At 41.1% G+C, this 22,361-nt stretch overlaps 1 protein-coding gene across 1 annotated transcript in view; it reads right to left on the bottom strand.

Moving 5' to 3' along the window:
* Positions 1-10,105, bottom strand: part of LOC126188323 (neuronal acetylcholine receptor subunit non-alpha-3-like) — a 135,120-nt gene extending 125,015 nt beyond the window's left edge. The window contains exon 1 of the mRNA XM_049929918.1: positions 10,045-10,105. Coding sequence (XP_049785875.1) covers positions 10,045-10,099 — 55 coding nt within the window. The 5' untranslated portion in view covers positions 10,100-10,105. The remainder of the gene's footprint in view (positions 1-10,044) is intronic.
* Positions 10,106-22,361: the final 12,256 nt, after the last annotated feature.

Here is a 22,361-nt window from a genome sequence, read left to right as displayed (position 1 = left end):
ACAAAAGAAAGGCTAAATTAATGAGGAGTATCAGAAATGAGATATGCTATGAAATTACAGTGACAGTAAGCGACCAAGAAGTAGAGGAAGGAATAATGATGTCTTGGGAGCTAAATTACACAACGTGAACGAAGAAAGTAGGGCATAAAAAGCAGACTAACGCAGGTAAGAGGTAGTTCGTGCCAAGAATAAGTCTGCTGGTATCAAATATTGGTCGTAATATGAGGAAAAAATGTATGAGACTGCATGTTTGGAGCGCATTACTGTATGGTAGTGAATCGTAGATTGAGTGGACACCAGAAAAGAAGAGGATCGAAGCATTTGAACGGTGAAAATTGGGATGACTAGTATGATAAGGGATGAGGACATTCTCCATAGAAGAGGTGAAGAAAGAATTAAACGGAAATCACTGACAAGAAGAAGTTATTTGATGATGGGACATGTTTTGAGACATCAGGAAATAACTTCCACGGCTCTGGATGGAGCTGCAGAGGGTAAGAAATTTTTGGAAAAAGAGAGAGACAGGAATAAATAAAGCAAATAGTTGAGAATTTATATTATGAGTGCATCTCTGAGCTGAATAGGTTGACACAATAACGGAATTTGTTGAGAACTTCATCATTCCGTCAGAAGACAAAAAGTTCATCTACGTTCAGTACCTTTAGTGTGACTAGAAGAGTATATGATGTCTTTAAATTAGTTATCCATGGTTTATTTTACAGAATGAATTGTTGTTAATGTATGTTCATTATATTTCCAGTACATATAATTAGTGTCAATATTTTCAATTACAGAGTGAAGCTACAATAAAATTTTCATTAGGTTGTGGTTCCTGAGTGGCTGAACATTTGATAATGCCATGCTAATGAGAATCCAAGTTAGAGATTTTAGAGCAGGCGACTTACTGCAGTGGTTAATCCAAGGCAAATTAATAAACCACTGAGCTGTAGCTCTCGGTACCCTTAGTCTAATAATACCGTTTTGACAAGAAATCGTATCGATATCTAAATATTAAAAAATCATAGAATTAATTAGTAGCTTTAGTAATAATTCGGCACAAAGTTTCCAATTAATCTCTGTGCGTTCTTGTGCCTCTCTCATTTTTAGGATTGAGATGATGTCACTGAAGTTAGTTATAGTTCATTGGTTGGAAGCAGTAAGATGGTCATTATCAGATGTCTGCCATTACAATATGGCTGATTTCTAGGTTTCCTGCTTTAGTAAATAAATAATTAATAAAGAGTTCGTAGCAAACTTTTCCCAGTGAAGCAGAAATATATTTGTGTACTTTATATCCCAGACACATATCACAAAAGCTAGTCAGTAAGCCAGTTTAATATGTATACGACGAAGCTTTCTTGGATCATTATTGTGACTGTACCATTTTTAGATAACATGCCACCTCGATATTGTTAAGAAACTGTGTCTCTCAGGGCTGAACATGGTCATTACGGACTGAAATTAATATCCATACATATTTCTAAAAAAGTTTAGACCCGCCAGGGTAGCCGAGAGCGCTAACGTGCTGCCTCCTGGACTCGGGTAACCGCGCTGGCCCCGGATCGAATCCGCCCGGCGGAATAACGAAGACGGCTGGCATGCCGGCCAGCCTGGATGTGGTTTTTAGGCGGTTTCCCACATCCTACTAGGTGAATACCGGGCTGGTCCCCACGTCCCGCCTCATTTACACGACTCGCAGACATATGAAACACATTCACGCTATTTCACGACTTACACTCGACGCCGACAGTTGGGGTACACTAATTCCGTCCCGGGGGGGATGGGGTGGCGGCAGGAAGGGCATCCGGCCACCCCTTAAAATTAACATTCCAAATCCGGTTAACCATGGCCGACACTCAGTCACCACGGGACAAGGTGCAAGAGATAGAGAAATATTTCTAAAAAGTTTAGTTTTTATGATACGTAAGTGAATGTAAAATATATAAATGGTACACGTGAAGAACGATTCACAGTATGCCTGAATCTGAGCAAGAAATTTTTCAGTTTCCTTGTTTTCGTCAATTCGCGAGTTGTGCTATGGAGAATTTAGCACGTTGCTTCCCTCTTTTTGAGATGCATACTGTCGGAATTTTAATAGTACACCTCCAGGCGATCCACAGCGCCTCTTTTCTACCTTCTATCAGCGGAATCTGTGGAGGATCTCCATGGAATGTTTCGCAGTTATTAATAAAAACTGAGAGAACATACCCTTCTCATTTGAGTCTACTCTGTCTTCTATTAATCGGACGTGGCAAGAGTTCCACTCTCACGAACATTACTTTATAATCATTCGCAGCTGAATCTTGTAAAACACTTTCCGCGAGAGTAAACTACTTCTCCTTCACGATACTTCGAATTAATCGCATCCTGCTATCTGCTTTTGCTACAGGTAGTTTATATATGGCTGTTGCACTTCAGGTCTTTCGTGAAGAATTCTCTTCGAATGATTACAGTTTTCAGTATTTCTAGCGAATTGTAGTCTAGGTTGTAATAGATAGGTAATAGGTAGGTTGCTCAATACGTTACAGTTTTGTATGTAGAGGGAAACTGCCAGTCCAATCCCAGCACGAGATGTCAACCTTCTGAAGGATTCCTGCTTTTCGCTACATTTTCCTCGTGTTACGACTTTCCTAGATGCAAAAATAAGCGAACGGCGACATGGGGCTCAAACGTGTTTGTTGTCTTGCGGAAAGAAAGTGTATATATTAAAAATTATATTTGTTTCTCGAATATGTTGCTTCATTGTCTTGGTAAAAAAGCTTGTACGAATCAGTGACGCACAAAGAACATTCTTACTCCTACCGGTAATATCACTTCCAGAACGCAGTGTATTGATGTTTTGGACAGTTCGAGAAAACGTTGGAGATGTACGTTGCGCAAAGAACATTGTGTTTCGTACAATATTAACTGTGAAAATTACGGCACGCCAACGAAACATTTATCGGAATTTACGCTAAATTCAAAACAGGTGTTTTGATAGTCCTACAGAGATCACACATCCGACTCTTGCCTGTGAGTCACATATTTTAAAGCCAGAGAACATGTAAATATAGTCAACGAGCCTCTACGTTTAAATATGGGATCACTATTTCGCCGTAGGAGATCGATCTTCATACGTGAGGGTGGAAATGAAATTAAAAATCCCAAAACAGTATTGTTAAATTTCACACTCTCCTGCTTTCGTGATTCTCATTGAACCGGTTGCAGAGAAATCACACTTGATGATAAGAGATTTAGCAGAATTATGTAAATAGTGAAAACAATGGAAATTTAGAGAGGTAAATCAAAAGGCAATTATCTAACAAATGTACTTACATTCATGCAAACAGCAAATCCTGGATGAGAATGAAGAAAGCATACGTAAAGGCATCTCAAACCAAACACGCCAGCTGTTAAAGAAAATTCAGGATTTCACAGAAATAGCGTCTACAACATCTTACAATGTGTGGCATTAACCCAGTTTGTTAGTTAATGTCTTCGAGAGAATTTGAGAAGATGTAATCAAAATGCGGTCTTGAGAATCAACTGAAAACTATACAAGTATGAAGATAAGAGGTATGTCGAGCATACTCTATATATCTTCACATAAGATGGCAGATAGCCGAGTAATTAAAAAATGGGAAATTACCCCACTATTTTTAATTTTATTTTAAAATGTTTGTACAATTATGAGATGAACCAGAAACTCTATTTGTTGATCACGACTGTTAAGACATTCCGAAAGTAATGACAGGTTATGGGCGTGTATCTATTTGCGTTGTGAAGAAATGAGACCTCCAAAAGATAATTTCAAGAGAAATACTTAAAGCCAGAGGAAAAGTATTACAAAAAGATCTCGCTATGAACGATATTATACATTGGAGCAATGAATATTTACTGAATGACCAATTTCGCCAGAAATTCGTGGAATTTGAGAAATATTATGATTCGTCTTCGATCAAATCGTTACAAACGGTCTTTTAAACACAAGGCATTGACTCAACTTGTGTTAATATACAGAATTATACATACGTCGATACTACAGCTTGCATTACACTTCATCAGCGTAATGAAGATTTCGTTGCTGACAGAGGGGTAAGGGAAGAAGATTCTGATTCCTGGTTAACCATTCCCACTGATCCTAGAGGAGGATTTTCATATCATTCAACTCAAAAATCAAAGGACAAATACATATAAATGTGAGATCCCTGAAACACCATCCTGTTCATGAACACATTTTATGTTTCTTTTCTAGTTCAGCTAAACTTCGAGGATGAGTAAAGGAACTAAACAGAGCAAGTTCAAAAGCGGGTATAATATTCAGTTTAATTATATAATATGTAATATATATATATATATATATATATATATATATATATATATATATAAACAGCAGATCGGCAAGAAAATAGTAGAAACACATAATTAGTTTCGTATTAGCAGAAGCTGAAAACAATGACAGGCTGGACTGCAAAAGAAATAAGTAGAAGAACCCAAATAGCTCTGTGCCCTTTTGGTAACTTGAAAAGTGGTAGCAAAACTAAGACCTCCGTGTATCTAAAATGAAACTTTTACAGTTAGTGCGTATTTATAGTTCTGACTTACAGGATGGGCACATTAAGCTGAATACAGTGCGGACTTTTCAAAGAATAAAGTAGATACGCAATCTCGGATATTGCTGGAAGAAACTTAAGCAAGAAAATTGATCAGAGAACAGACTAGTTGGGAAATCGTGATTGTGGCTATAATGAAAACTAACTGGAGTAAGAGAGACACGTCTTCAGGCAAGGAATGATATAGTTCTTTGCCGCATTCCACAAGACAGGGAAGGACAGAGAGAAGGAATTAGCGGAAGGAAAGTAGATGATCTTGTAAAATATTGCAGGAGCAAGATGATGGAAGCTTTTTCATGTCGAATGGCTGATACTGGTGTTGATAACAGCTTAAGGATTGACGAAGCTAAGACAAAGATGATGAAGAACAGTAAGAGCTGTTTAACAGCAATTCGTAAGGCACCATCGGTGAATGTGAAACTATGACGTTCCTTCTCGTCTCAGATGTACGTTTACACAGAGTGGCCAAAAAATGATTGGTATCAGAAGCAGCCTCGAGCAGGACGAGAAAGTTTTCTTGAGTCAGAAAAGGTCCTTTCGTATCAAATCCCGCTATAGTATGTTTTATTTATGTATTCTTAGCGTCTGGTGCAGTGTGCGTGTGATTGTGTTTCTAGTGGATGCCACTTCAGTGACTTTTGTGTCCCTAACCCAGCCATGTTATTCAGCCGAGGAAGTGGAGGACACATATTTTGATATGGAATGCGAACCACGTATTGTTTCTGGCGGCTTTTCACATAGTTGACAGGTGAAGGCTAGTTGAAAGGCAGCCTGATACAATCCCGCAACGTCTTGGTTTCCAGGCCCACACCTCATCGCTAGACCACAAAGTTCCACGATATCGACAGCAAGGGGAAGTTTCACAAGGTGCAGTTCAGGAGCACAACACTTTAGGAGAGTGAAACGAGAGCTGCTAGAAATCCAGAGAAAAAGGAGCTGGAAGCATGTGAAATGTGGTGGTGTCAAGTAATATTAGAAAGCAAGTGGACAGGAGATGTACGGAAAGACGATGTACTAACGTTAATAGACGAGAAAGAACTCTATGGAAAATTCATAACAGAGGAGCCAACAGACTGGCAACAATTACCTACTGGAACCAAGGAATAATTAATTTATGGCTATAATGAGCAATTGACAGAAATAATTGTGTACAAAGATTGAAACAGGCAAAATAAAGTACATAGAACCATAGGTATGGTAACTGCATAGAAATGAAAACATTTGTCCATGGCAGGGAAAGGTGTATGACTTACGAAACTAGTTGAAAAGCTTGAACTAAACAAAAATTAAGGCGGTTAAAGTGAGCTGTGCAGAGAATGCTCATTATTCATGACAAAAACCACATCTTAGGAAAGTTTATGGCGTTTTCCAATGTTGAAATTGAACAGGCATGCTCACCATCGTACAGACATGCAAACTATGAGTTCGCAATAGTAATACGAAGGTTTCTGGGAAGACTCAGTTATCCAGTTGTATCTTAGATTAACGCTTATGGTGGGGTGGTTTATTTTCCTTTGGAGTTTAGCTGTTCAGATTCCTACGACAGCAAAAGAATATTAAATTGCAGCTTACATGGATGGCGCAGAACTGGTAATCTAAAAAGATTAGTAAGGAATATGGACCACACTATCGTAAACTGTCCGAGATGGATTAGATTAGTGCTCAACTATTTCGGAAAATCTAAAGCACATTAATCAGGATATACGGACTTGGGTTTGGACCTAGCAGTTCTTCAAGGAGTTCGGAAATTCTCGTTGCAAACTTGTAGGACTTAAAGTGTGCTGGGACTTGTAGAGTAGAGTACATAACATTTTGAATAGGAACACAAGTCTGGGAACGTAACGTTTACGTTCTACGACGGTTTGCTTTTAGGTGTTCATTTCACCACCTATGATTGAAGAACTGAATTACGCGTGACCCAATACAGTTGTTACGTAACAATTCGAAAGGACACATGATGATACAACCATTTAACACATAAGCACATTTTTTGGAATAATGATGATACCATTTGACTGTAATAATTTTTATTTTATTCTCATACGATCCAGATTTCGGTCTTAAGCCATTTACAAACACAAAAATGGCCTAAGCCCAAATTCTGCATACTATAACAATAAAATAAAAATTATTAAATTCAAATGGCGGCGGCGTAATTCAAAAGTTTCCCATGACTGCGGCTCCAACCAAAATAAAAATTAAGCACATTTGTTTGTATTAACAGTTTCACATTACGTGTTTATATTATCCCAAAACATAAAAGCACCCAGGGTACTGTACATACTGATCGGTACGAGCGCAATACAGCAGCTGCTCTAAGTGTGGCCACCAACCTTGTTACAGACAATGTACCTAAGAAGCATGTTCTGGTACACACTCTCCAACCCACCTGGTGCTTCTTCAGTTTCTAGTACAACGCCCAGAACTCGTATCAGTGGATCTTCCTCTATCTCTAAAAGGGTCTCGTAAATTCAACTTTCTACACGACCCCACGAGAAGAAGTCCTAGGAGAGCCTACTCTGAGACTTTTCTGATTCTCTCAGTAGACGTGGACGTGGACGCATTACACATCTAAAGTGAAATCGTCATGAAAGGAAACGGCACGTTTCTGAATATGTGTTCCTATTGTTAATGTTATTCACTTACCTTCTCTATAAGTCTTAGAAGTCTCTAACGGGAATATCCGAACACCTTGTATAATGATAACCCAATGGGCGCACCAGTGACCCATCTCGCTCCGTGAAAATACCAGAACGTTTAGAGTGTGGTACTACAGTTTTTTGGGAACATTGTAATTTACGTACGGAACGGATAAGTTTCACTCGTCTGGACCCTATAGTTGCACTAGAAAGACTGAGGCCGAAAGCCCTGAATTTCGTTCCATATTTTAAACTACATTCTGAACACCTCATCCATTTCAGTGAGATGGCGAAGTGGCTAGAGCACTAGATATATGGGAGAAAGGTTCATATTTCTGATGTGTCATCCTCATGTAGGTATCCCATGGTTCCATACCTCTGTTATATTATGTTTAGTTCTCGGTCTGTAGATACCTCCTCACCGAAGTTACGTTAAACGCTAATAAATCTACCTTGACACCGCTACCTCTAGATGACAAGCAAGAAGCGCTAATTAACATGGTATACTTCCAGCGAAGACTTCAGTATAATTATTATTGTTATGGCGAGAGAGTGTTTAACAAGACGTATGATCGTCATTATTTTGCCAAACGTTACTCTCCTTAATACTCGTATTTTGTACGGAACAACCGTTTGACAGGCATGTATAGTTCACGTCTGATCCGCTACAAGCCGGGAAAATCAGCCTGGTGTTCTAGGCTGCTAGGTGAGTCTTATTTGGTATTCAGTCGTAGTGCAGTGAAGGTCACGTGCCTTGTCCTGTCGATTTATTCAACAGAACTTGCTTCCATTCCAGATCCACTGTGGATGTTGCACGTGAGAGCAAATACTCCCCCGCCTTACATACAGATGTTACTAAACTCGAACTGCTGTGACTCATAGGCGTATAATCCAACTTATTCTTTCAAGTTCTTTCACATGACATTTTTATTTACCAGAATGATTTACGTTTTAGTGAGGGATCTGGAGTAAGTAACTTTGTTCAGAAAATCACATCTACTGCAGAACACATTTTCAAAGGCTATTTCAGTTCTTTGTACTGCTGTTCCCTTTCTTTATCAACTACAGTTTTACTCGTTCGAAATATTTTATGTGTATATATACAATCAAGAGCCAAAGAAGTTATTACACCTGCCTAATATCGTGTAGGTCCGCGAGCACGCAGCAGTGCCGAAACACGAAGTGGCATGGACTCGACAAAGGTCTGAAGTAGTGCTGGAGGGAACTGCCGCCATGTTTCCTGCAGGGCTCTCCGTAAATCTGTAACAGTACGAGGGGATGGAGATCTCTTCTGAACAGCTCGTTGCAAGACATCCCGGATATGCTCAATAATGTTGATGTCAAGGGAGTTTGGTGGTCGGCGGAGGTGTTTGAACTCACAAGAGTGATCCTGGATCTACTCTGTAGATATTCTGGGCGTGTTGGGTGTCTCACTGTCCTGCTGGAACTGTCCAGCTTTCCCCACAGAAAGAAATCCTGGAACGTCAGACCCGGTGAACGTGTGGGCCATGGTATGGTGCTTCGATGACCTATCCACCTGTCATGAAATATGCTATTCAATACAGCTTCAACCCCACGCGAACTATGTGCCGGACGTCCATCACGTTGGAAGTACATTGCCATTCTGTTATGCAGTGAAACATCTTGTAGTGACATCGGTAGAACATTACGTAGGAAACCAGCATACATTGCACCATTTAGATTGCCATCGATAAAATGGGAGTCAATTATCCTTCCTCCCATAATGCCGCACCATACATTAATCCGCCAAGGTCGCTGATGTTGCACTTGTCGCAGCCATCGTAGATTTTCCGTTGCCCAATAGTGCATATTATACCGGATTACGTTACCGCTGTTGGTGAATGACGCTTCTTCGCTAAATGGAACGCGTGCAAAAAATCTGCCATCGTCGCGTAATTTCTTTTGTGCCCAGTGGCAGAACTGTACACGACGATCAAAGTCATCGCCATGCAATTCCTGGCGCATCTAAATGTGGTACGGGTGCAATCGATGTTGATGTAGCATTCTCAACACCGACGTTTTTGAGATTCCCGATTCTCGCGCAATTTGTCTGCTACTGATGTGCGGATTAGCCGCTACAGCAGCTAAAACACCTACTTGGGCATCATCATATGTAGCAGGTCGTGGTTTACGTTTCACATGTGGCTGAACACTTCCCGCTTCCTTAAATAACGTAACTTTATCGGCGAACGGTCCGGATACTTGGATGATGTCGGCCAGGATACCGAGCAGCATACATTGAACACGCCCGTTGGACATTTTGATCACAATAGCCATACATCAACACGATATCGACCTTTTCCGCAATTGGTAAACGGTCCATTTTAACACGCGTAATGTATTACGAAGCAAATACCGTCCGCACTGACGGAATGTTACGTGATACCACGTACTTCTACGTTTGTGACTATTGCAGCGCCATCTATCACAAAGTGAAAAAAGTGGTCCTACTAAAACATTCATATTTCTTTACGTACTACACGAATATGTAATAAAAATGGGAGTTCCTATTTTAAAAAACGCAGTTGATATCCGTTTGACCTACGGCAGCGCCATCTAGCGGGCCAACCATAGCGCCATCTGGTTTCCCCCTTCAGGCTAGACGTGTTTCGGTCCTTGTAGTTTTTTCGTTTGATGTTTATTTCGTGACATATAAGCGATATTCGTCCGTCAGGTGGATGTTACAACTTGCTATTAGCCTCCCAGGTGGATGTTGCCCAGAACGTGCTGCTTATCATGTTCCTGTCCAAGCGTGAAGAGCCTTTCCAACCGCCTTTGCATTTAGCAATTACCTGAGAAGGTCACGAGCAACAGCGGCAGCACGAACAGCGGCAGCGCGGTGTCCATGGCGATGATGCGGCAGCCACTGTATGGAGCTGGCGTCCGCCGCTATCCGTCCGTCCGGCTATCTTATCCCGGGGTGGTGACGCCCACCGGCCGGCCCACCGTCCCTCCATTCTGCTGCACGCCGCGCGGGTAACACGAGCTTCTCACAGCTACCGCTGACAATGGTAGCGGCATCATGAAAATACCTTTTACGCTACTATCGGGTGGTTATAATTGCAGTGCAGCTACTCACTGAGGTCCGGTATGGGCTGTAATTACGTATGTCAGCGAAACTTGTTTGATATGATAAAGCGTTAATGCGCTGCTCACTTACGATGGAAAGAAAAGTTCAAGTGTTCCCTACCAGGTGCTAATATGGCTCTGTACACTGTTTATGTGACGGTATGACATGCACGCTGTCATTTGAGAAGCCTTACCAGTGTGACTGTGGAGATGAGAGACTTGCGCTGTTAGTGAAACTTTTGTATGTAAATAGCATCAATTACAATGCTGCACTGGGAGAGTACCGCTGACTGAAACGTCTGAGGAGAGGCCAGATGTCATTAAATAGTTTTTAAGAAGATCATAATGAAATTCGAAAACACGGGTGAGTTTGGTCTGCCACCTGGCATTCTATCCCGGTGTAAGTTAATGACGAAATTACTGTTGCTGTAACTGACCACGCAGCACGTGCCCCGGGAAGTGCAAGTGCTCGTGCAGTGTTACGAGACTCCTCCATCACACGGTCGACAGTACGAAAGGTTTTCGGTCTATTTTACAGTGGTACCCGTACCAGATTCAGGTGGTGCAGTAAGTAACACCTTGAAACCCTCGGCAATGTTCTGTATACGCTCATAGTTTTCTGGCATTCATCGAAGCTCGTGACGAGTCAATAATTTCTGGGGTGACGAGGCATATTTTGCTCTTCATTGTGCAATGAATACACAGAATTGTCCGGTGTGGGGTACTGTTAAACAGCGTTTCGTGTACGAAGAATTATTTCACTCGCCAAAAGGGAATGTTTACCGTGGATTCACAAGCATCTCTATTCTCTGTCCGTTCCTCTTTCTAGAGAATGCACCCATAGTGCCTGTCAGGTGTACCGTGACGTCTGCACGTTACAGAGACCTCCATGTGCAGCACCTGACTTTTGCTTTGGAAGAGCGGCAGTTGTGTGGGAGGCACTGTTTTTGTGCAGGCTGCGCAAACACCTCATGTCACTCTCGCAGTGCAAGTTGTGCTTAATGTGACCTTCCACGAACAGGTTATCTCTTGAGGTATTCCAGACTCATGGTCTGTAAGATCACCTGATCTAAACCCCTGTAACTTTGGCTCTATGGATATCTAAAAGCAAGCGTTTGCAAGCCAGTGGCCTGGAACACATTCCTTAGATTCCACCGGAAGTGCTGCGAGCAACTGTGGATCATGTCGTTTTCCGGAAGCAGAATCTCTTTGACGTTTGCGGTGCAAAGTTGAACAAATCGTAGTTGATAGTAAAATCAAAATTATGACTTTCCCACTGTTTGACCTTTTCTGACTATACCCAGTGGCACAGTATGCAAGTTCCATTGTGCAACAAGGTAATAAAAAGTTGTTTGAACACCATTATAACACGCAGTCTCGTGTTGAAAGCTGCATGCCTGGCCTCTGTCAGGACTACAACCTGATATACAAGGTGTACTGGGTATAAGTGCACATATTCCTATTGGTGACAGAGGACGGTGTACTGAATAACGTTACATCGTTATTTACGTCATCTGAAGATTAATAATTATGTCTATGACAAGTCGTATATTTTTAGATTCGTTGGTACCTCCTAGTGCGTTTTGCAAGAGCAAGCCATTAATGCTTATTTTTCCCCTGGGCAGCAGGTCCGGTGTTCAAGTGTGGAAGCGTGGACGCAAAGCGACTGGTCTACAATGACAGACGTAGTCCACTTAGTGGTGCAGATACGGTCATGCAAAAAACATCAGGTCGTGAAGTTTGTGATGTATTTGTGGGAAGGCTGTTCGACACAGAGAAATAACAACGAACACTACTGATAAATACACACATTAAGGTAACAAATACAAAAGTGTGTGCACTTATATCCATTACGCACTGTATAAAACTAGTCCACCCGAACAGGCCATGAAGGTCCAAAGGTACTGACCGGCCGCCGTGTCATCCTCAGCCCACAGGCCTCACTGGATGTGGATAATGGAGGGGCACGTGATCAGCACACCGTTCTCCCTGCCGTATGTCAGTTTCCGAGACCGGAGCCGCTACTCCTCAATCAAGTAGCTCCTAAGTTTGCATCACAAGGGCTGAGGGCACCCTGCTTGCCAACAGCACTCAGCAGACCGGATGGTCACCCACCCAAGTGCTAGCCCAGCCTGACAGAGCTTAACTTCGGTGATCTGACGGGAACCAGTGTTACCACTGCGGCAAAGCCGTGGTATAAAACTAGTCATAACTGCAAAATTTAGAATTTGGCGCTCAGTCCGAACCAAGGTGAAACGTCTTATTTTTCACGCATGCAAACCATTGTCGATTCAGCTAAAGAGTATTGTTGCAAGATTGGCTAGGAACGGCCTTCGACATCACGCGAAACTGCTGTTCGAATATTCAATGTTTGAAGGTTGTGAGATTGATACAAACAACACAATTCAGCCACCAAAGCAGCAAATTTTGTAGTTTATAATTTCCATCAGACAATCGTAGACCACAACCATATTTGCCTGACAGGGATACATTTAAATAGTTGTTTCATAATCACGAACATGAATCCTGCAGTGTTATTAACCTTCCGTGTTGTAAAAGTTAGCAAACGACAGGATGAAATTCTACATTTTTTAGCCTTATTTAAAATGTTAAAGCACACATTAAGAATAGCTCATTTTCTCAAGCCGTAGTTTAGCCATTGAGCCAATGACTACATTGACAATCACAATGACATAGTTTTGCCAACGAAAAGCTATTGTTGGCGTGTTCTTCGAAACATAGATTAAATATTTTATCTTGCTCCATAGTCGTAATGCTTTATTTACGAAATGTTTCAAGCCTTAAATAACAAAAGAACCGTGATATACAGTGGGGAAAAATGAGATATTTTGACCGACAACTATTCATGATGGTTCTTGGGGAAAAATTTTTCTTAACGAGGCAATGAGTAATTTACTAAACAATCGATCTGCTATGTATTACACTATTTTGAACTCTATAGTGTTCTTCTTTGGTGAAAGAAAAATGGAATCACACCTATGATTCGTACAAGAGAGATATGTAAGGGGTTTTTAAGTAATATTTAGCTGTATTTGTATATCATACAAATCATTTTGAAGTATTGAACGAACTGTAGTTCACAAATTCTACTACTCAAAAGTTTTCACCTAGGATGAAGAAACTACGGCTAGAAGTATTTTGAAGGAAACGTGTGTGCTACATTGATGGATGTCTTAGCCAAATTTTATGCACATGCATAAATATTAATTCCGTATCTGCATAGATTCTGCTGAAATAACCAACAGTCAGTCTACAGTGATACAGATATATAGCGAAAACAAGCACAGTCGCTAAGAATATTGATATTGTATCTACAGTTTTAATCAGTTCAGGACGACATGGAACTTAGCATTTTTGAGAGAGCTAGACCGTGGACAGAAACGTGTCTCGCATTGCTAGTGTTATTTCCGCACCCTGCGACTGTTTCCTTCGGCAGGCTTCGTATGTGTTTCCGCCCTAGAATGTCATATGTGCTCCAAGAAACAGTTTCATTACCAGGGTTAGCGAAATTTACTCTTTTGTGGGAATGTCCTATTATTCACTCTTGCCATGAGTAAGATATTTTGGAACTATGTAGCAAAAAATTTTTCGTTTTTCATCAAATATGTTGACGTATGGAAGGACGGTAGACAACAAATATGGAAACACAAAACAAACAAAAAAAGTATTTTCACGCGTATGTGGTGAAGAAAGACCGACGTCATTCAAAGCGGCTTCCAGTTGTCTCAGAATTGATAAACACAAGTGCTTCATGTTTTTAAATGGAGTCTTATGTCATTTGCTCTATAAAATATTATCACGGTCAAGCGATGGCGATGGTGGGCGATAGTCTTTGATATGGTGCCTCATGAATCACCTAACACGTCGGCTACCTCGGTTACGGAAGCAGCTAACATAAATGCACCAACAATTTGGCAACTTTCTAATCACTTAGCTCCAGCACGATGCATTCAAAAATACGCAGAACACTGTTCAGATCGAGACTACCACTTGCAGACTTGACTAGCATCTACATAATAACGTTACCCAAATTTCAGGACGATGTTTGGTAACATGTTAGACATAATTTTTGTAAAACAAGGTTTAGGGTAATTCTCGACGCTGGTAAGGACACAAATCACATGCACGACGCTGTAGCGGACAAAATACACAACGAATAATGGGTTACACCTGTTCCCAGGACTGCCCCCGACTTCTCAACGGTGTTATTAACAGCATTTTACGTTTCCCTTAATTTATGTTGCCTGTGCATGTCTTTGTTATTCGTTTGTATGCTCCAAATGGCTTTCTGTGAAGAGTTTGGACGGTTGTGAATTAACTGAAATCCAATTCTAGTTAACACAGTAATATGTTTGCGTTTTGGTTCTATGTCTCTGTCTGGACTGAAGATGCTATTGTCAGTTTAAAATTTTTTATGTTTTGTAAGCTTAAAAATGGCACTAAGTATACTGAAATGTCTTCTTCAGTCTACTGTAGGAAACAATTCGTTTTGAAACAGTTCCAGTACTTCATTATTTTGTTTTTGTGCTTATGTGCTTATATAACTGTTTAATGAAGAAAAAATAAAAAAACCAAATTGCAAGTAAGTTTTGCCATTTTCTTGGTGCTTCCATATTTTTCCCAACCCGTGAACTTTTCATGTCATAAGTTTTAATTTTTTTCGGACACAGTGTCTTCGCCTGTTACATCAATTGCTTTGAGCAGTTTTAACAAAACAGAACGTGGTTATGCTCTTGTGGCATTTTGTGAGTAAATGCATAATTGGCAGTACTACTCATTTCCGTAGCCGTTGTTGGTTACAGTGTTTCTGATCTTTCTTAATTATATATTCAGTGTAAGTTTATACTGAATGTATGTGGTATTTCATCGAAATATGTCTGCGCTTATCCTATTAATGCTCCTACTGTTCTAAATCATTAACCCTTCATAAACTTACTTTTTTTAGAATTCCTATAATTATATTAATTTCAGTGAAGGAAGTTGGTGCTACTTCTAATTGCTTAAAGTTTTGTGGAATGACATTTGTAATATATTTTCTTGCTTCTTCAACTAAACCATTTAATCCTCTACTAGCTGCTACGTTTGGATGGTGAATGTTAAAAGAATTTGCAGTTCATCAGTTATCAGGCACGACATTGTTATTTGATTTATTTAGTCTTCTGTATTAGCTGGCTGTCCTGTCTCCCGTATAACAATGTCCATATAGTTTAATTCTATTACATATATTATTTATTGCTGTCAGGACATGACTATTTCTGTACATTTTAATGACTTTCCTTAACATGCTACAGCAGTTTTCGTAGTATGCATGTAATGTCGGATCTTGACTTTCTCTTGCCTTTACAAACATTTCCCTCTTCCTCCTACATAAAACTTTAATTCCTTTAGTTATCTATGGATACCTCTTCTTTTTAGTGGACCTTCTTGACAATATTTTAGGAAAGCTGCTTTCAAGCACTGAGAGAAATTTTCTGTAGAATAAACTGGATTTGATATTAGCCTCTCTTTATGTATACCTCACTACACACCATCCCTTTTAGGTTCATCTGAAAAAAGCTGCAGCTCAGCTAGAGCCTACGACGCGAAATTGCCCTGGTTTATTAGACACGTCATCGTTCTTAGATTCACTGAGGTGGCTCAGTAACTATTCCTGGCTGTCGAGCTCGGGTCTTACTGCAACATTTGACTGTGGCAGTGACATTCTAGTGTTTGGAGTTACGGAATTTTGCTTCATACTGTGTTGTTATAATGTATTGTAGTGTTTTCTCGTATTCTTCAGTTGTTCAGAGGTTGTGTGGAAACGCTCTACTTGTACCTTCTCTTCTGCTACATTGGCGGTATGGTGTGTTGACATATCAACTGACAGTCTGGTTCTGAGCGAGCCTGCTTTGCTCTGAGTTCGCCGAGTAGAATTCATTCTAGGGTGCAACACTGGACACACTACGATTAACAACTGAAAATAGATCGGTATATTATAAAGCAATTACCCATTTTCGTTTCGTCTCACTGTTGTTAGTAAATATGGGTAACTTAATTCAGAACTTCTTTCGTTTCACTGTAGTGGTTATTACAAGTCGCGATCTCAGGGCAAACCATTAGTTACCACTGAAAAGAAAACATTCAGAACTCGTCAGTACACTGATGGTTGTAGCGTAACTCAGCACTTAATAGTCAATCGCGGATGATGGTGACATATATAATGCAGTCGCAGCGCTAGAAAATTGCAGCGAAGTGCTGGATGACCTGAGTAAGGCCGAAGCTCGTTGCAGGGATTGGTAGTTGACACTCAACATAAGAAAATGCAGCGTACTCCGCGCAAATAGGTCAGAAAACAAATTATTGAGTGATTATGCGATTGCAGAGCGATCACTGCAAACAGCCACATCCTTTAAGCAACGTTTTATCCACTCAGGCACACAATGATAACAGAGCTACGGGCTAATGAGTAAGTTCGGGGTTGGTTCAAATGGCTCTGAGCACTGTGGGACTTAACATCTGAGGTCATCAGTCCCCTAGAACTTAGAACTACTTAAACCTAACTAACCTAAGGACATCACACACATCCATGCCCGAGGCAGGATTCGAACCTGCGACCGTAGCGGTCAATGTCGGGGTTGGCTCTTATGTCTGTGTCAAGGCCTTCTGCTGGGCACTAACTAAATGGGTGCTACCGTTTATTCTAGTAACGGCGGCACAAATTAAGTAAGACTAACGCCATTTAGACCCTGTATATAAGGGAATATTTCGCAAAAGTTTCCTAATTCAGAAGTCACACTTGAATTTATTTGTTAGAAGATTGTATTATGTCCCGCACATGAAGGAGCAACGTATAACAGCAGGTGTGAAAATTCAACACTGACGCAGGGTCCCATTACGTTGTCTTTTGAGGTGAGCCGTGATTCTGTGCACCGTATCATTATGCATGTATGCGAGTGAGAGCCTCTGAGAAGCAAAAGCGTCGCAGACTCAACTGAACATCGACATACGCGTCTAGCATTTGATGCCATAGTATGGGAGTGAACTGGGTAGACAACACGATCATCTCTGTTCCGCAGAGCCTAATTTTCTGACCTGTTAAGGCTGGTGACTGTGCCCCATCTGCAGAGTCTCAGAGATGTTACCTTTCATAAAAGTAAGAATGCATGTTGCTTGTGCTGTTCTGACGCAGGCCCCACCTCAGTAGAGACGCTCAATGACTGTTGCCCATGCCAACAAATTTTTCATATGTCTCAAACATTAAAGACTACCAAGAGGCTGACACATGACTGTTAGCCAGCTTATTTAGCAGGTTGAAATCGTTGTGTCAGCTCTGTGTAGTAACTTGAACATTCTTTTAAAGGCAGAGTGGTGTACCGGAAGGATAGTGCACCCAGGAACACAATGTTTCCTATTCGGTATTTCTAGTGACCAGTTTTAGAATAACATGGAGAAACGAGCACTGAGACTGAGTAGCTTATAGAATTTTCTGTTGTTTTTCTTTTCTTTTGTGAAACGTGAGACTGTGACTGGTGCAGCGTTTGTAAATATTAGCAGTTTTATAAATTAAGTATTGTACAACGTATTAAAGATTTTTTACCAGAGAGTTGACTCCTCAGTTATAGAATTTAGTGCTCAGTGTAGTCTTCTATTATATACATAAATGTATCACAGTGTTGGGTGTGTGTATGTGCAGGAAATCGCCCAAGCTCCTTGACTTGGTTTCAACCAAGTTTCTCACAGAAACAACAGGCCACACAACTGCGGGTTTTATAACCTTATAGCTCCAAGACGAGCAGAGATACGAGAAAACCATGTTTCTTACAGTCCCAAGTGTAAAGGCTGCCCTGCACGCCATACATTGTGTAGGAAGAGTGTCAGCTACCTGATCGATCTGCTTTGTATGACAGGGCCAAGAAATTTGCTGTGTTGCATTAGTATTGACCTGTGTTATGGACATGGTTTGCATAGCGGCATGTATGTCAGGGGCAAGAAATGATTTTTCCAATCCCTGACTGTAGGCTGCCCTGCATGGCAGACATGTTACTGTAGTATCAGCCTGGATTTAGGACATAGAGAGGTGGGACGCAGAAGGGAATGAATGGAGAGAAGGGGGAATGAGGTTAGAGACAGAGATTTGTGTAGGAAGAGAAGTACAGCGAGTGGTGTAGGAGAAGACACAATAGAAATGGACAAAGATGGACAAAGAAGAGAATTTGGGTAGAGGGAGGGAGAGGAGAAGATGGTTAGAGAGGACATTGAGAGAGGAGTACAGAGAGAAGCAATGGTTGGTTGGTTGCCTGGATGGTTTCAAGGAGGGGGCAAAACATCGAAATCATCTGACCCTTCAGTTTAGGAAAGGGTGGGAAGAGAAGTCGGCCATGACCTTTCAAAGGAACCATCCTGGAATTTGCCTGAAGTGATTTAAGGAAAATGCAGAAAACCTAAATGAGGATGTATGGACGCGGGTTTTGAACCGTCGTCCTCCACCTCGCTCGGTGAGAGGGAGGAAAAGGAGATGAAGAGAGAGAAGGAGAGAGAGAGAGAGAGGGAGAGAGAGGGAGAGAGAGAGAGAGAGAGAGAGAGAGAGAGAGAGAAAGAAAAAGAGAAAGAGAGACAGAGAAGGTGGAGGTGAAGAGAAGATACAGAGGTAGGAGGATGGGATGCACAGAGGGACGGAGGTAGATGTGTATGTTTGAGACATACTTTCGTTATTCGTGCACCATCCTGAACAGTGGAATGGAAGGTCTTTCTGCCAGAGAACACAACATATTTGCAAATCAACCGATTTAATTCAACGACTTCACAATTTTCCATGTCCCGAAAATGGAATTTTCAGTTAGTTGCCAACAACTTTCATCCATACAAGTTTTCAGCTAGTAACTTCATCTTAACTTGATTTTACTTTCTGATTATTAGCATACAGCACAGTAATCATGTAACTCATAGACTATTAAATACATTAGTGACAAAATTTTCTCGGTTACAACACTTTTAAATTGAAACAGACTGGTAGGTTGGGTCGTTGATTTGGGGGTGGGACGAACCTTCAAACATAAAACGTGTTACTAGGTAGAAGACGATGTTGTACGTTGGAAAAGTTTGGCACATTACGAGACCCATTCTTTTCCGGGGAGACCTTTTCTACTGTCAGAAAATGTTTGCTGCACACATAAAGTGAATATTATCACTTCAAAATAGAATAAGAAATGTAGTAAATTTCTATTACACCTCTGGAAATAGGCGGAAGTCTGAAAAGGAAAAAAAAAAGTTCAAATGTGTGTGAAATTTATGGGATTTAACTGATAAGGTCTTCAGTCCCTAAGCTTACACACTACCTAACCTAAATTATCATAAGGACAAACACACACAGCCATGCCCGAGGGAGGACTCGAACCTCCGCCGGGACCAGCCGAGTCTGAAAAGTGTTCTAGTGTTCAGTACGTTCCCCTACCCCCAGACCCTCTACAAATGTGGTCATGTCTGCTTCCTACTACACGCACAATAAGGAAAATGTCGTTGTTTTCTGTCGTTCCGTGTTTACATTTTTTAAAATGAAAACGACTTATACTGCTTGTATAAGATAGTTGTGAAAACGAACGACGATGTTAGATCAAGACATGGGAAATAACTTTTTTTAGACAGAATGTGTTCACTGATGCTTCGTTTTATTCCATTCGCCGGCCCTGGAAAAACTAGATTTCACAGACCTAGGAAGATGTACTACGCAGGTATGTTGCACCTCCTTAAAGGGAGTCCGATATCGTGGTCAGTGAGCACTCCCGCTCAGTTTCACATTTATTACGCAGTAAACAGTAGTGACATCCTAAAGTCAATTTTTTTGTCACGGTGTTCATGTTATGAAGTTATAGCCGCCTTAGAGGACAATACAAGATGATCCAAGTACGTAAGCAGAGTAGTGGCTATCCCTTTGTATGATTTTCTGTGGAATGTCATGGCCATCTTTCAAATAATCGTTAACAGAGCCCTATACAGAGCGCTAAGTAACGTACATAAACGATTACCGCTTCCTTTTAATAACTGACACCCACAGTAAATGTCAAATGGTTCAAATGGCTCTGAGCACTATGGGACTTAACATCTGAGGTCATCAGTCCCCTAGAACTTAGAACTACTTAAACCTAACTAACCTAAGGACATCACACACATCCATGCCCGAGGCAGGATTCAAACCTGCGACCGTAGCGGTCGCGCGGTTCCAGACTGAAGCGCCTTTAACCGCGTGGCCACACTGGTCGGCACAGTAAATGTCACGGGATATAAATGGAAATTGCCAATATATGTACAGCATCAGTTTTCGACGCTAAATAGAGAATGCAATTTCCAGCAACGACAAAAACATAGTAGGCGTAATGTGATAAATAAGTGTTACAATATATAATTTGGAGAAATAGTGACATAGCTACTGATAATTATGTACAAGATTGAGCAACGTATATCAGTAAAATCTAGCAGGCTTTGTTGTTAACAATGTATGCCGAGTAAAAGCTATATTAGTGCTCTTTTCCTAAATGTTTGGTTATTCTGCGTTCTGAGCCAGTGTTATTACTCGTAAGTACAGCGTGTTTCTTGCAGAATAACACTGTATTGTCTGAGATAGATAACTGGGTTGAATCATGGAGATATGGTATAATATGAAAATTACAGACTAAAGAAACTGCACAAAGAACAGCTGCATGTATAAGAGTCTTCTTGGAAAACTTGTGAGCTCCGTATCTCCGGGGACCACTTAGAGAGCAGTCTCAGAAAGCTCGTCTTCTTGCTGTTATGCAAATGCAGGGGCCAGTCCCGTGGAGGGCACTTCGCTTGCACCCAAGCGTATCCCGGTTCAAGCCATTCCTGCGAAAGGAGAGGCAGGCAGGCGGTTTTAAGTGCTGCCCTCGAGCGCTTCTGCCTTATGGTGCCGAGCGTTATGGGGGAGGCCAAGTTTCTGAAAAGTGTATTGAATGTCTCACACAGCACTGCGGTACTGCAGTCAACAAAACGTCTTTTATTTTCATTTTCCTGGACACATGAAGATTAACTGTGCGATAGAGATACAAATCCAATAAAAGTGGCAGAAATTTGAGTGTCAATGGTACGTCGACGAAGTTATGAAACAAATGTCTTCCCTCCTGCTCTCAACGAGTCAACTACTTCCCCATTCTTAAACATGTAACTGCTCCAATCACACAGGTGATTAGCAGCGTCAGTGAATTGCAAACGAAATTTCTTCTGTAACAGAACAACACTTCTAGGCTTACGAGTATATAGGTTCCATAAATATTGCTGGTCTTCGTGAATTTCTTATGCTCCATTATGAAAAACTAGGTGACCAAACCAGCATTGCTAAAGTATTCATTTTGCCACTTTTCTATTAGAAACTAAAACAAAAAAATTGAACTTAGTATGTAGTGTAACATTGAAAAAAGGTCATTCCCATGTATTCGTGAGAATACCTTTGGAATGATGAAACAGATGTACAAAGAAATATGCATTATTTAGAAATGTGTACGTACAGTATTACAGGTAGTTTTGTACACTGTGCGCAGCTGCTTCGAGTGTCTACAATGCAGTTTTGCAAACGCCCCTATGGCAACACCTCTTCGTAGCTTTATAGACGACTGTTATTTTCCCCTACAGCCGTTTGCGCTTCGGCGTTGAAGGCTGTCGAAAGTGCCACAGGTGTCAGCGATTCTCTTAAGTTGACTCGACTGTAGGAGTCTCTTAGCAACAAACAATAACTTATTAGAACTTCTTGCATAACGCGGCATTTTGTCACGCGTCTCAGAGTTTATGAGGTCATGTCTCTTGAACCATATGTTGCACAATTATATATTTGTGTAGGTACATTCAGAGGCATATGTGGATACTGTCTGCGAAGTTTTTGGCGAATACAGTAAGTAGTTTAAAAGAAAATAAACTCTGTCCGAACAGGCCTTGGAACACCCAACGGTACCGACCGGTCGCCGTGTCATCCTTAGGCCAGAGGCACCGCTGGATGCGGATCAGGAGGGGCATGTGGGCAGCACACGGCTCTCCT

This window comes from Schistocerca cancellata, chromosome 5, assembly GCF_023864275.1.
Source record: "Schistocerca cancellata isolate TAMUIC-IGC-003103 chromosome 5, iqSchCanc2.1, whole genome shotgun sequence".
Classification (NCBI taxonomy): domain Eukaryota; kingdom Metazoa; phylum Arthropoda; class Insecta; order Orthoptera; family Acrididae; genus Schistocerca; species Schistocerca cancellata.
This window is presented reverse-complemented; position numbering and strand designations above follow the sequence as displayed.